This window comes from Citrus sinensis, chromosome 1, assembly GCF_022201045.2.
Source record: "Citrus sinensis cultivar Valencia sweet orange chromosome 1, DVS_A1.0, whole genome shotgun sequence".
NCBI classification, from domain to species: Eukaryota; Viridiplantae; Streptophyta; class Magnoliopsida; order Sapindales; family Rutaceae; genus Citrus; species Citrus sinensis.
This window is the reverse complement of record NC_068556.1, coordinates 1,447,022-1,463,129: the sequence shown is the minus strand read 5'-3', so window position 1 is coordinate 1,463,129 and position 16,108 is coordinate 1,447,022. Positions and strand designations below refer to the sequence as shown.

General features: G+C 36.6%; 1 protein-coding gene across 6 annotated transcripts; it reads left to right on the top strand.

The window, feature by feature from the left end:
* The first annotated feature begins 2,331 nt into the window (after nucleotides 1–2,331).
* Nucleotides 2,332–16,058, top strand: LOC102613578 (uncharacterized). 6 transcript variants are annotated; one of them, XM_006483362.4, is made up of 19 exons: nucleotides 2,336–2,716; nucleotides 3,190–3,874; nucleotides 3,973–4,061; nucleotides 4,199–4,297; nucleotides 5,288–5,927; nucleotides 6,058–7,155; nucleotides 7,268–7,388; nucleotides 7,615–9,431; nucleotides 10,068–10,206; nucleotides 10,361–10,481; nucleotides 11,259–11,342; nucleotides 11,910–12,377; nucleotides 13,142–13,237; nucleotides 13,932–14,096; nucleotides 14,218–14,397; nucleotides 14,982–15,095; nucleotides 15,176–15,358; nucleotides 15,473–15,517; nucleotides 15,646–16,058. In XM_006483362.4, exons 1-19 carry the CDS (start codon nucleotides 2,636–2,638, stop codon nucleotides 15,778–15,780), a joined length of 6,360 nt encoding a protein of 2,119 aa, XP_006483425.1. In that variant the 5' UTR covers nucleotides 2,336–2,635; the 3' UTR covers nucleotides 15,781–16,058. The 6 variants fall into 6 exon arrangements, with proteins under 6 accessions (XP_052295489.1, XP_006483425.1, XP_006483424.1 ...); XM_006483361.4 differs by having other exon boundaries at nucleotides 6,055–7,155; XM_052439527.1 differs by having other exon boundaries at nucleotides 3,106–3,874; nucleotides 6,055–7,155.
* Nucleotides 16,059–16,108: the final 50 nt, after the last annotated feature.

The window sequence follows — 16,108 nt, the reverse complement described above, 5'->3', positions numbered from 1 at the left end:
AGAGCAGCCGCAATTTTGTCCAGAATCTTTGATTGCTCTTTTTCTTAAAATAATAATGTCTTCAACTTCCCCCGACTCAAGAGTCAGAGAGAGGATAGCAAAACTTGGATTTGGCATTTACTTGCCGGTGGTCGAAGACTCCCAAGTCCAAGATATGCATGTATCGAAGATCATGGCTCTAAAAGTTTATTCAAGCCAGATACACTCGGTCATCTCTTTTGTGAAAATGACACATAGTTTGCAAACAGTTACGTTCGAGTTTGATTTGGATTTTGTTCCATGTCTAAACTCTCCAACTCATTAGTCTTTTGAAGCTCATGCTCGTGCTGATGGTGCCCTACAAGATAGCTTAGCTTCTTAATTATCGTTGATTGACTGTAAGACACTTGTCAAATGGATGAGATAACAACAGATTTAATCCAACTTACAAGTTTTCAAGCACTAAGGGGTAGTGATTAAGGATTAAGAAAACCTACATGGCCACGAGTTTCGGCAGTGCATCATTTTTAACTTGAGCGCTGGTTGATTGTAGTTTTTGTCACTTAAAACCCCCGAGTATTCTTGTTAAAATGAAAAGAAGCACATGCACATCTATTCATTTGGTTTCCTCATGGTAGGAGATGTGTACAAAAAATGGTTTGTTATGTATGTCTAGATCCAAAAAGAAAAATCAAACATGCATAATTTATGTGTTTGTTTGTAAGCATTAACTTTTCTACTCTACACTGGTGACGTGCACCTTCAATTCGCTCGGTGATTAGGCCGATGCGGAATATAGAGACAGATTCAGCACCTTTCATAAACAGCCCAATCGGCCCAGCCCAATGAGTTTGAGAAATCAACTCAGCCGGTTGACAAAATAATTGCTCCATTAGTCCATTTCGAGATTTTTACAAATCAATTTTTGTTTTTAAAGTGACTTGTTTCACAATCATTTTAGAATTGAACTGAGAGCTCGCTGATTATTAAGTATATTTACAGTGAGATTGGGATTTCGGCATATTCATTTCTATGTTGAAATAATTATCGAAACCATCATTTGTTTAAATTTCAAAAGGTTAATAAAACTTAATTTGAGCTATGGTTGATATTGCAACCTCATAATTTTTTGTGAAATGGTTTAATGTTATGCACATTCTTATTTAGTTTCACTTGCCCCTTTTTCTTTTTGAGGGAAATGTTATAAGTTGGAACTCTTTAATTTAGTATGTTTCAAATTTAAATGGCTGTAAGTTCTTGTAAGATTATTTTACTGATAACCCAACACATTTTATTCCATTTTATTATCATGTCACCCATTTAGTAAATTTTCAATTTTTATTATAAAAAATATATTTTTAATATGTTTTTATTGCACTTTTCTAGAAAAGTTGTAGTGCTATCTTCTTAAAATCAAATTATTTTATATTGTGTTCGTGTGGATTTAATGAGTTGTGTCAAATATGTATAAGCATTGGCATCTTTATAGAAAATTGCATTAACAAAGAAGACTTAATTATGTTGTCTAAATCCACATGTTCGGACAATTGTGTACATGTCGGTGTCTTAAAATTTGTGCGTGCAAGATTATTTTTATATTTCTTCAACAAACTAGTTGTCCCAGACAAAAGGCAAAAAGATGCGAGTAATTAACCCTGTGGCAAATAGTTTTGCCCTATTTATGTATATACCTTTAATTATATGTCAATTAATTGCATTACGAAATCAAATATTTTTGTCCTATTTTTATATGAAGTCATCATTTTGACCAGTATTTTATTTTGATAATATTTTAATTAATTGCATTGCGAATAGGAGTTCATCTAAATTATAATACGGAATTAAACATATAATTTAAAATCACCCCGTGATTCAGATAAAAAAAAAAAATATATATATATATACTTTTCTTTAAAAACAGATGTAAGTTGAGCTAAGCTAGTAAGAGGGCTAGGATTTGCCTTGCTCCCAAGTGTGGGTGAAATGAGCATTTTTGTACTTGGCACGAGAATATGCTTCCTATCATCCAAGCACAGCCATTAAGCGGACCCCACTAGAAATTTCCCCACCTCTGCAACTCCCGCCAATGCCCTTATAACACGTCTCAGTAACCTCACCCTTTCGCGGGCGTGACCTAATTGTTTTGTTTTTTTTTCCTGGAACGGTACAGTGTCTATTCACTTTATTTTGCCTTGCGGAATAAATACCAGCTGTATTCACAATCAACGGCCCACACTCTTCCACCAATTTATGCCATCGCCAGAATCCCAGATCCAACCGTTCACATTTACTCAACACATTACACGCGTCAACTTGTCAGCGTCTAGTCAAATCCTGCCTCGAGGTGCTTCAATTTTGCAGATTCTTTAATCACACTCTCGCTCTCTCTGTAAAGTCTCTTTCATTTTTTCCTCAGTTTCTGCAACTCCTCTCTACCACTCCTTACAACTTTTATCGCTCTCTCACTTTTTTTGGCTGCAAAATTTAGGGTTTATTCGTTGCTTAACTTCAACAGTGTGTCAATTTGAAACTCTGGCCGGGCATTTTGGCTTGGCCTCTGATTTTAGTGATAATATTTTTGTTTTTTTTGAGATTTATTTTATTTTGTGTTTTTTATGGAGAAAGGTTAGGATTAGGGTTTTGAGAGTAGCGAGGGATGGAAAATTCATGGCAGATAAAATGTGGTTCATCGACGCAACCAATGGCCTCATCAACATCACTGGAAACCCGAAATCAGGTTTGACGATAATGCGCTGTCGTTTCATTGTTACTTACCTGTTGTTACTGTTATTGTTTAGGCAAGTTGGCCAATAGTGAGAACTTCTCTTCATGGACAAGAGTTTACATGAAACTATTTTTTTTTTTTTTTTTGTTTTACGATATTGTCACATATATGGCACTGAAATGTCTTACAGAAAGTAAAGTAGGAGAAACATAATTCACTGTAATAGAACGAAAGAAAGAAATTGGAGGAGTGTTTCGTTTTGTTTGTAATGTTCAAGTATTTGTGTCCTTTCCTTAAAATTTGTATTATTAGAAGTTATGATTTGTTTGAACTTTGTGTTATTCAATCAAATAGTAGTTTTTATTGACGGTAATGAACTGATTTCTCAGTGCGTGGAACAGTGCAGATATGTATGGATTGTTTCTGTTTACTACTTGGTTTGGCATCTCCTTGGACTTATGAATTTATTTTTCATTTCAATATAGAGGGAGATGGATTCTGGCTACTGCTCTTATCCTCATGGTACGCATGGTTTAAGATCTTCTGGGCGTGGAAAGGTGCAAGATTCCTCAGTTCCCAACATCCGGATTGGATCTTCCTGCAGGCAGGGCAATGCTGAACTGGGAAATTCATTTTTGGCTCTTCTTTCTGCACCCCCATCATTGTTGCAGTGTGATTTTAAGGAACAGTCAAATCTGAAATCTTTCAATGCCTCTTCTAGCAAACTCCCTTTTGATGGTGGAGTTGTAATCAGTACTTCTGTTGGAAGTGGTGTTCCACCAATTGCTAATGGGTTACTATCTGAATGCCAGAGTAACCAAAATGTCCAAAATGGGGCAAGCCCCATCTTCTCATCCAGAGTTGTGGCGAATTCCAATTGTAGTACCAAATATGGCTTGCATGATGGTCTTGAAACTGTGAACGTAAGTCTTCAGAGTTCAGACCTTGCTAAGGCAATTATTCATCAGTTGGTTTCTAGTAATGAGAGAGCAAAGGATTTTTCTTCCATAAAAGGAAAATGGCATAATACAAGTCTGGGACATGCAGCAAAGATTCCTAGCTCATGTATTCCAATATCACATAAAGAGCCCCTACAATCAAATTCTTCTTTGCCTTGTCTTCCATCTGCTTGTACCAGCGAATGCCCTCGTGTAATTTGCTTGGGCGCAAGTAAGTGCTTTAGTTCCTCTCATCAAATAAGTGACACTGTTGTAGATGATATATACTGACATTTTTTGTTCTTTTTTATTGAAAATCGATTCGAGAAGGCGGGAATCTGCTTCTTAGCAATACAGGACTCCTTGGTATTGTTTGCTCATGCCATCATTTTCACACATCTGTTGCCAAATTTTGTGAGGTAGATTTTGCTTCGTTTTGACTTGATTTTTGTGTTCTTTAAATTATGTACAGTCTTCATGTTTTTGGAAACAATTTGCATTGCATTTGGCACTGGTGTTGTGCTTGAAGATTTGTTGTAACTTCTTTATTTTGCAGCATTTAGGATTATATGATGTTAACCCTGGGGATGCTGTTCGTATGGAAAGTGGAGAGACCATTGCTCAGTGGCGAAAGCTCTACTTCCGGAAATTTGGGGTAAGGTTTATATGCTTTTAGCTGCATTTTTTTGCATAAATACTTGAGAGTGTGTCTATGTTATCTTGTAAATACATGCACATAAGTATGAAGGAAAGTTTGGGTATTAACTAAGAAGTATGTGGATAGATAATGTGAAGTGTGATAGTCTAGTTATGAACTAGTTTTTGTTTTAGGAGCCACCTCTCTCCCCCCCCCCCCCCCCCCCTTAGTGAGTTTTCTTATGCTTGAAACTTGCTCTTATCGTCAGCCACCTTTTTTTCCCCCTTCCTCCTTGAGTGAGTTTTCTTCCATTTTCTTATGCTTGAAACTTGCTCTTACTTTCAATGGTCCAACTTAGAGCTTTTACCATATTCCTTGAGGTAGAGACAACATGGCATTCTAACTAGCAATGAATTGGTGAATCTTCAATGCTTATGCATGTATGAAATTAAGCATTGTATTTAGTTGAAATTTTTTCCCCAAGTATTGCGTGAATGGAAATCAGATCCCCTTTCCACCCATGTGAGCAAGGTTTGAACTCTAGACCTATTGCACCACCTGCAAGATTTTACCAATTGGCTTTAGTATGATCTTATATCATTTATGCTCTTGGGTTTACTTTGTAAAAAATTTCTAACAACGGGTATTAATAGTTGTTTTCTAAAGCCAATCAATTAAGAATTTTCTAAGTTTTATGACTACTCATTGAGTTATTGTGTCTGTCTAGCTGATAGCATGCAAGGTGTCTTTGTTTATTTAACAAGAGAGTCGGCCTTATGACATAGAGTGGTGGTATTGGTTGTATTTATAGTTACATTCCATAGGCATGCTCACATATGTTATGTTATACTCATGTACAACAACTATTGAAAGTGAGTATTTCTTGGGACCTTATAGTTCTTTAGCTTCTCATTTTTCTTTATCTTTGGAATTGAGAGTTGTATTTCTTATTGGCATGTGTTTGAAGCAACGAGAACACTGGGTGGTGATGTTTTTATGATGCTTTAGATCAGGGTTCCAGATGATCAGACTGGATGGGATTGGCCTGAAGCGTTATCAGCACCGGCTGGTTTGGTGAAATCTAGCATGGCTGCATCCAACATGCCCAACTATTCTGACTTAGCTAAACTGGTCAGTTCATCTGGGGGTTTAATAAAGCGAGGACAGCCCTGGGACAGCATTGTTTATCCAAAGAACCCTTATACTGACAAGAATTCAGTGATTGATGCTTTTCGTGATAAAGATCACAGTAATAGTCGGGAAAGTACTAACCTAGTGATGGAGTGCCAAACGTCTAGGTGTTCAACATCTTCGAAGTTTGTGGATAGCGGACCAGATGGTGGCTTACAGTCCATACATGCTTACATTGATTCTTTTCTCAAGTCCAGAGACCCGTGCATCACCAACCCTGCACAAAATTCAAGAACTTATAATGAAAATTATGATGTCAGCAAAATAAAAAATGCATGTGATCCAGTTATTGCAGAGAGGGTTGCTACTTCATCGAACATAGAGTTGAGGCTTGGGCAACCATATCAACAAAGTCAATCTTCAGGAAATTCAGTTCCATTAGTCACCGAACCAAAGTTATTAGACACAGTTGTTGCTCAACCCAGGTCACTTTTCCTGGAGCAGATGACTAATAATGGTGCGTCATAAAACATTTTTACTTAGCATATTATTTATGGTATGTATCTTCTTTCAATATTAGCATGTTCATATGAATTGCTTTATGGATGAAAATTTGTTGAAGGATTAGTTTTTTAATTATGCAGCAGCTTATTGTGGGGAAAGAGTGGCACTCAGGCAAAAGTTCCAGTGCTCTGCCGGCCCTGCAAATTTATCTGCAAGAAATGTAAGCAATTTGAACATTGGTCGCCATGTATTTGGAATATCTAATGTCACAGATACCACCAAACTGGATAAATTTGATGGCAATGTAACCAAAACTTCTATGGTTCCATCATTAGCACATGTGAGTACAGCACCCGAGATGAATGCAAACTCTAAAGCTAATAATCACATGGTCAGTAGTGATCATATCATACCTAAGTCAGTTCATTGTGAGCCTTATTCTGCCAAGTCTAACCCAGTTCGTGTTCCCTGGACTGTTGTTGATGGTTCAGAAAGGCAATTGAATGTTTCTGAGTTGGGTTTCTTCAGAATTGAGGACAAGGGTAAGGGGGTAGGATGTACTGCAGATGGCTCTTATGCCAAAATAGATTCAGTTTCTAATATCGAAAAGCAGCAGGAGAGCCGGTGCACTTGCCCAGTAGCTATGGGTGGCAGCAAGGATCCTTGTTCTTCTGTTGTGCATGACAAGATCTATTATTCACATCAGTCATCTGGTGTGCCACCAGATGCATTTGATGCTCGAAACCTTTTTAACTATCCCGAGAAGGTACCTTCTCTTGGGAGCAGTAGACATACTGATCATCTTTTTCTCACATCGAAGGGTTCACCATGGGGTTCATCACAACTTCTGCAATCACAAGCAGTCTCGATGGCCTCTCCCCTTGCTACTTCAGCCTCTATGCAGGGGATGGCACCAGCTATCCCAACAGTAGAGGGAACTGGTGTAAGCCCTTATTTGCTTGATGATAATATGAGATTCCTTGCATTGAGGCAGATACTGGAGCTCTCCAAGCAGCAGCAAGCAATATCTTCCCTTGGGATGGACCAAGAGACTGGGAGAACAAGTAACTTTTCTAATGTCAACATACGCCCATTGGTTGGGCCATCAGCATTTGGAGAACAGACACCTGGACCTAATATTACCAGTCAACGAGATAGTTCTGCAGTTGCCATGCTATCACCCACATCTAGTGCTTATACTAAGCTGGGTGTAAATATTGAGAAATCAAGCCCTATAGCAGGCAAGAACTTTTACATTCTCTTCTTTGTTGTAAAATTTGAGTTATTACCTTCTTATGATCCATTTATTCCAGTTGTAGTATGAAGTTGTATGATAATTTTGTGGTTGTCCAGATTTGAACAACTCTTGTGAATTCTCAACTTGGATCTGTGGGAATCCATTGCTTTCTAGAGAAATTGACCTGCAGTGCCAATTTCCTCATGATCCTCCTTCGAATAAACAGCTTCCATTGAGGTTAGTTTGGAACTATCATATTCTTTTAGATCTTGAACCCATAATCACTGTCCATATTATTTCTTCGGGATGTAAGATTCATATGTATAACCTTTTTGATTCCCTTTGTTTTTTTGGATTTGTCAAGCTTATGACCTAGATTTATTTGTATTTTCAATACCGTGTCAGGCTATCCTCTTTAACCCTTTTAACATCAATTTTCAATATAATTTTTCAAACTTGGCAGAAGTGAACACATCAGTTCATCAATTGAAAATGCAAAATGCTATCCAGGAGTATCCTGTGCATATTTTCAGGGCCACTGTAGCTGTACAGCTTATAGTAAGTGTTTGGGTGGCAATTGTGAGTCAAGAATTGGAAATGCTCCAAATACCTTCAAGGACCAGGTGGGAAATGTCAATGGCGTAACCCCTACGTTAGTTGCTTCAGAGTTTGTGAAAGATGGCACTGATCTGAGGGAAAAAATAATTTCCTCAGATCAAAGGGCAAAAGTGACAGGGCAAGTACGTAAGAGTAATGTCTGTCATGCTTCTCAGTGGAAAGATGTGCCAAGCAAGTATAAAGGGGTTTCTACTGTGGCATGTTTAGACCTGTCAGCAGAAGATTTGTTAGATGGGAGAGGAAACATAGATGGACAGCTTGGAGATGCCACTTCTAAATGCTCTTATGGAACCATGAAGATACGTGACTCCTTGAAAGAGCAAGAAATGTCTAATATTTCGTCAGGATGTTCTGCTGCTGCTGTTACCCACACATCAGTTCAGGGCAACAATTTAGATTCTACTACTCCAGATGTTGGGAATGCCAGATATATAAACAAACATATAGTCGATGAAGGATCCGGAATTGACAAATGCTGGTCATCAGATGATGCACTTGAAAGTGAGAGAAGTGCTGAGTTCCTTGGCTCCAATTGTAAGACTAACTTGAGTAAGGAAGGATCTTCCAAAAATATTAACAATCTATCATCTCGTAGTCTTCTTGATGAGCTTAAGCTCCTAAATTCATTGACATGGAAAAAGAACAGGAAGCAAACCCATACCAGGCTTGCTGTTCATGGTAAGATCAATTTCAAAAAAATTGAGAGAGGCGTCAAAACTGGGAAGAAAAAGAGAGCAAGGAAAATCAAGATGCTGGTGCCACAGTGTCCAACTGGAGGCCCTTCTACTGTACCTTACAAATATCCTAAAGGTACGGACTCTTTGCCTTTCTCATCTGAAGATGTGGAAATGCATAACCCATCTTTTCAGGAAACATGTATATCTGGTGCTTGTTCACCTCAACCTATTTCTAAATGTGGAAGGTCATTGTCTTCATCCAAAGAACTTTTTCGTAAAAGAGATCTCCATATGATTTATGATGATAGAGATGGAAATGATTATCAGATAGAAGCTAATCCTTGCAAAATCCACGAGTTTTCTGGTATTAAGGAGTTTGGAAGGGCGTGGACTTCAGATTGTACTAGGAAGTCTCAGATGGCAGAACCAACGCATGTGCACACCAAAGATGGTGTGAGATGCAGGTCATTTGGTTGTATGAAGGCATTGTCTAGTGGTGAGGTAAATATTTGTTCAAGGAAGGTAAGGCCTGTTGTATGTGGTAAATATGGTGAAATATGTAATGAACTGATTGGAGATGTATCGCGGCCTGCGAAAATAGTTCCTCTAAGTAGGATTCTTAAAACTTCTAGAAGAGATACACTCCCAAATACTTGTGACTCTAAACAAACTTTCCCTGATGAGTTGAAGAAGGCTATCTTTTGCGGAAGTGATGCTGGTTACAATGGATTCTCTAACTTGAAAGAAGAAAAAAGTGCGATCCATCATTCTTCTATTTGTAATGAAATGAACGTTGACCTTTCTTTAGAAGAAGATGAGAAGATGTTCACCAATGGTGTTGATGAGGAGAACTCAATGTTGGAGAAAAAACTTGATCATAAAAGCAAGAAAAACTGCAGTAAGTTGAACAGAAAGGTTTTTACTAAATCAAAGCCCAAGAGCAAGGAAATACGGAAGCGCAGTCTTTGTGAGCTAACAGATAATGGTAGTTATACCAATATCATTTTTATGTTTTTTCTTTTGAGTATTGTTGATGCCATTAGTAAAAATTAGAATTCAAGTTGACTGATTCATTGCCAAGAGATTATGTAAATAAGTAAGACCTAACTATTATCACTAAATACTGCTTTATCTACAATAGTGAACATTTACAGTATAATTGCCTACCTAGGCAGTTCAAACAGTCACCTGCACATTCGATTGACTGAAGCTGCTAGTGCTTTTGATTACTACAGTCAGTTCAATGTGTTGATCTATGACCTTTGACCCATGTGGTCAGAAGGTTGATTGACAATTGGTATTTCTGCATGCATGTCATTAAACCTTTTTATTTTATTTATATTGCTAGCCTTAAGGGGATATCCTGCAGCCATCCTGACTTTCTGGTGACTGAACTTGCTAGTGCTTTTCAGAGTTCCAGTCTATTCCAGATGTTGATTTTTGCCCTTTAGTGCTTTCATGGAGTCAGTTAAGAAGAGTGGGTTTAGCTCATTTCACAAGTCAATATAACCTCGTGTCAATTGGTCTTATGTGACCAAACTTGTTTATTTTGCTACTTGGTTCATCCCATGGTTCCTTATTTAACACTTCATTTTACAGTACTAATACTTTTAATTACCAGGAAAAAAATCCACTTCCGAAAGCTTTTCCCTTGTGAAGATCTCAAAATGCATGCCTAAAATGGAAGCGGGGAAAGTTTCGAAAAATGCTGTGGGTAGCAAGCAAAACATTCGTGCATCGAGCGAAGTTAATTCTGAAAAGTAAGGAAGTTGATACTCAAAGATGTCTGATTAGATTATTTATACTGACAGAATTCCTATGAAATATAGTAATTGATATTCGTATGTAATTATGTATATCTATCATAGCTAGTTTAAGTATACTGATGGTTATTTTGATCTTATGGTAATACAGATTGAATCCAGAGCACAGATCTCTTTATGTTATGGATTCAGATGCATTCTGCTGTGTGTGTGGAGGCTCAAACAAAGATGAAATCAATTGCTTAATAGAATGCAGTCGATGTTTTATCAAAGTAAGTGGCAGTTCAGCACTATTTCAATTCTATTTCTTCTGAATCTCTCACTATTATTCCATTAGTAAAACCTTGATATATGAATGTTGGATAACTTAATAACCTTGATTAAATATTAAAATCTTCTGGTCTCTACTTGGGCCAATGTACTAAATTAATAATCTCACTAAATGCATGAGATAATTTTTTTTTTTTTCAAATCCTTTAGGGTCCAATGAAAATATAAATTAATAATTAGTCAAATACAAAAATACTAATAATAATTAACATATAAAATTCATAATATTAAAGGGCTTTTTTCTTGACAACTCTAATTTTCTCACTTCAACTCTTTTAAAAAATTCTAATGATTTGAGAGTAAACATAAAACTAGTGACCAATATATTTGTAGAGTTCATGTTCTATGTACTTTAAGCATCTATTCTAAAACACTTTATCTTCTAGGGTATTAAATTTGAGAAGTACGTACAACAATTTTATGTCTATGTACCATGTATTTACGTTAATTTTTGGGCTTCTATGTACATGTTCATAACATTTATTAATATATATATTTTTTATATACATGATAGCTTTTGAAATTCGTACATGAATCTAGGTCAAAGGAATAATACACATACCAAGATGACACAAGTAATTAAAATATAAAACTCTTAAATTAATAATTATTCATTTATCGATAAATAAAAAAACCCTGCTAAGATGATATTTTTTCTTAGTCCCAACAATATTATTTTATAGAGGTTTTATTGTACTAATTAGGGTCATGATATGTAGGTGCATCAGGCTTGCTACGGTGTTTCCAAAGTTCCTAAAGGCCACTGGTATTGCAGACCATGCAGAACCAATTCTAGAGATATAGTAAGACCTGGCTTTTACTTTAAATAATAAATGTTTTTTCATGCAGTTTTAGGCATTCTGTAATGAACTGCATTTCCTGTGCTGTGTCTTATACGGTGTTGTTGTATAATCTCTTGGTAAGATGCACATAACCCTGCTACCAATGTTTCCAACTAGAGTGTTTTGAGAGTAGTAGGGGTTATGTTTCTCACATCCATATAATGGATCACAACTTCATAGTTATGTAACTTTGGGTCCAAATTTGTTTCCTAGTTTTGAAATTACCATCTGATGTTTTTGAATTTGTTTGAAATTGAGGTGGGGAGAAAAGGGATAGATAGCTGCATTAAGTCCTCAGAGCATATTTGTTTAAGTGTGGGAACATTTTATGATTGATAACCTAATATTTATAATAAAATGTATAGATTTTGCTCGTTTACAAGATTATTCAATGTTTGTCAAACTGCTTTTGATCTGGTAATTTTGGTTTCTTTAGGGATGAGTTTGGCACATTTGAAGTCGCTAGATGCATATTTGATCTCATTTTGTTGCCTACTTACACTGAGTTTCTTTAATACTTCTCACTAGGTTTGTGTTCTTTGTGGTTATGGTGGTGGGGCAATGACTTGTGCGTTGCGAAGTCGCACAATTGTGAAAGGCCTTTTGAAAGCTTGGAATATTGAAACTGACAGTAGGCACAAGAATGCTGTCTCTTCAGCTCAAATCATGGAAGACGATCTCAATATGTTGCATTCCTCTGGGCCTATGCTTGAAAGCAGTATGCTTCCTGTTTCTAGACCTGTAAATACTGAGCCACTAAGTACTGCTGCTTGGAAAATGGATTTTCCAAATCAATTGGATGTTCTTCAGAAATCCTCGGGCAATGCTAATAACGTGAAGGTACATAACAGCATTACTGCTGGGGCATTTGATTCAACTGTTAAGCAGTGGGTTCATATGGTCTGTGGTCTCTGGACGCCTGGAACACGATGCCCAAATGTTGACACCATGAGTGCTTTTGATGTATCTGGAGCTTCCCATCCCAAAGCAAATGTGGTAAGTGTTGAACTTAATGAACTTTTTTGGTGGTAAGCTTTGAATTTAATAAACTCTAGGTGAATAGCATAAATTTGGCCTTAACTTTTAAACCATGGCTGAATTTAATTGTATGTGTAATCACACAGGCAGCTGTCATGGTAGTAAAACACGTTAGATATCTTCATCTTTAGAATAGTTTTTTTTTTTTTTTCACTTGTGCATTATCTGTATCTTCTGCCACATGATCGATGCATTTTTGCAAGTAAATGATAATATTCACTAATGTGCATTTGTCGTGACCTGACAAAAAGCCCATATTTTAGGTATATTGCTTCCTTTTTGTCATATGTAGTGAATTTTTGCTTAAGTTTTTTCAATCAAAGTTCCTGAAAGTCTCATAGGCTTTCTTTGCCATCTCAATAGCGCACAGAATGTCAAAATTTTCCCTCTATTCTTATATATTTTGCTTTTCTGTGAACATCTCTAGAGGCTTTGGATGAATAACCCCTGTAGGCCTAAGTTCAAAATTTTGGAATTTGAATAACATATTTGATTGGAAGCAGAATATTTAATGGATGTGAAGGAATAGCAAATAGGGCAGCCAGCTGCTTTATTTATGCAAAATTGCAAGCCATTCTGTCAAAAGTTTTGAGACTACAAGTGTAAAATAGGTTGTAAACACAGCCTTCAAATTGAGAATTTCTGAACTTCAAAATTTTGATAGTTGCTTGTCTCTCTTGTTCCTGTAATGAATTTCTAAATATGGTAACCTTCTTCCCCAGGTTTGCTCTATCTGTAATCGACCAGGCGGCTCATGCATCCAGTGCAGGGTGGTTAATTGTTCTGTGAAGTTTCATCCTTGGTGTGCTCACCAAAAGGTTTGGCTGATTATAATTCTTCTTGTACTCTGTGAAACTTTTGTCTGATTAATAATTATATTATAATCATGTCATTACTTCATTGTGGAGGTAAAGATTGGTACTTGGTATGCACGTATTTTCCTTTTTCATTGTTTTGCATAAATGCAATTATTCTTTCCAGTTTGAGGGTATTTTCTAGCAAGTTCTGTGTACCTGAATTTTTTTTCCCCTTTTTTTGAAGTCCAAACATAATCTGTATAGCCGTGTTTAGTTTGTTTTTGAGTCACGTATAGCTAATAACTTCATAGTTCCTTTCATACATACACGGTAGGGATTGTCTTTCCCTAGTCCTTAAAACTTGCTTTAGAAGGAAAATGTTGTGACATTTATGATAAATGAATGCTCCAGAAAAATAGCAAGATGTGATCTTTCTTGCTCTTTTTGAATCAAGATATCAGTTGTGGATCATGTATTCTGAATAGCACGAAGAGTAGAGCTGTACGCTTTCTCTGCCTGGAAACTATTACTAATGTTTTTAAAATTGTTCTGATGGTGTTATTCTTTCACTGTTGGCATTTCCAGTTATTTTTGTTTATCTTCTTTTTTACCTCTTTTCTAAAGCTGTTATGATTATAAAGTATAATAATCTTTTGAATGGTCATTTTTTTTCTTTGGCATGTGATTTTCAGTTTCTCTGTTGCACTGATTGCAGGGTCTTTTGCAAAGTGAGGTTGAAGGGGCTGAGAATGAAAGCGTTGGATTTTATGGAAGATGTGTGCTCCATGCCACTCACCCCTTGTGTGAGTCTGGTAGTGATCCCTTTGACATTGAGGTGGTTTGTTCAATAGAAAAGGAATTTACCTGTGCTCGTACTGAGGTATTAGTCCAGTGTTTGATTTTGTGGTTCCCACTCTATTCTAGGGTTTGGGGAGGAGACTAATATCTGACTGCCTGACTTATTATGACATCTTGTACTGATACTTTTGCTCTATGTGAAGGGTTACAAGGGTCGGAAGCGTGATGGATTTTGGCATAACCTTCATGGTCAATCAAGAGGAAAGAGTGCATGCCTTGTTCCCCAGGAGCAGTTAAATGCTTGGATTCACATTAATGGGCAGAAGTCATCCACGAATGGGCTTCCAAAGCTTACGGTGTCAGATGTCGAGTACGATTGTCGGGTATGTTGAAGTTCCTTTATACTGGATAATGGTTGCTTACTCATTTTTTTAACAACAATTGAATTGCATTATAGTTGAGTAAGCACCATTAATAATCGAAAATTCTGTCCTCATAAACGTTCTTTTCATGATGCAAGTGTAATGGTTACTTGAGACTTTTATGTGGTTGATGGAAACACTGACCAATATGGAAAACACGTGATCTTAACTTTATGGTTACATAAGGTGGATGAGATATTGTGGTCTTCAATTGTAATTACACAGCTCAAATTTTAATTTTTTACATTATATTATTTTGATATGATCCTTTTGAACTATAATCCTGTAGTTCTTACAATTAAAAGAATTTGCGGATTTGACCTTTGTTTCAGTACTTATAATGGCATCTTGAACTTTTTTATGATATTTTGTCTGCCAGAATAGTTAAAGGTACTGTCTGTTTTGCTTCCCCCAAAAATACCTATTTCAATTTTTGTTGCAACAGCTAATATTTGTTGCAGCATTTTTCTGTATTAAATTTTAGCAGATATGGTTCCATGATAAATATCCATGTTTGAAATTTTTGTCTTTCTAATTATTTGCAGAAGGAATATGCTCGCTACAAGCAAATGAAGGGTTGGAAACATTTGGTAGTTTACAAGTCTGGTATTCACGCCCTTGGTCTTTACACATCTCGGTTCATTTCCCGTGGTGAAATGGTTTGACCTGCTTGTCTCATGAAATGTAAAAAGTCGTTTTTTCCCTCTGGCTTGAAAGCATAATGCGCTGTTCCTTGTAGGTGGTTGAGTACGTTGGCGAGATTGTGGGGCTACGGGTGGCAGATAAAAGAGAAATTGAGTATCAGTCGGGTAGAAAACTTCAGTACAAGAGTGCCTGCTACTTCTTCAGGATTGATAAAGAGCACATTATTGATGCAACCTGCAAGGGGGGAATTGCTAGATTTGTCAACCATTCATGCCTGGTAATAAACCATTTTACCATTGTCCAAGTAGGTTATGAAACAAATTAACATTGGCCTATGAACTTCAAGTGTTTTAGTTTTCTGATTTAAATCTGATTTCTTTGTTTTGACCAGCCAAATTGTGTTGCCAAAGTGATTTCTGTGAGGAATGAAAAGAAGGTAATTCAGAACTCATATATTACTGTTAGTTGGTCATTGGTTTATTTATACAAATCTGTGAGTGATTCGAGGGCCGGTTTGATTGTATGGTTTGTCTGGATGCTTAAATACTGATATCTTGGTTGCAGGTCGTATTCTTTGCAGAACGAGACATTTATCCAGGCGAAGAGATAACTTATGATTACCATTTTAACCACGAAGATGAAGGTAAGAAGATCCCTTGTTTTTGCAATTCAAAAAATTGCAGGCGATATTTGAACTGATGAGATATCCAACCTTCCATGTAAATAGTCGTCCTTCATTTTTTGTATCACCGTCAATCCAAATGGGTTGTTGATTTTTGGCTTCTGCCTAAGGTAAAAGTATTATCCGAAGTACAAACATTCTGGTAATTTTGTTGATAAAAAAGGTGTACATATAGAAGAGCAGAAGCTACCAACTTTGGAAGAATTCTAATGTATATTGCCCTGCCAAGAAGAGTTCATTTTTATTTTTAAAATAATTGCCTCCGGAAGTGCATAAATGCTTCCGGTATCGACCATCTAAAGTTCGCTGAAAGTTGGAAGCAAACGCTAATTTCCCGTTGCGATG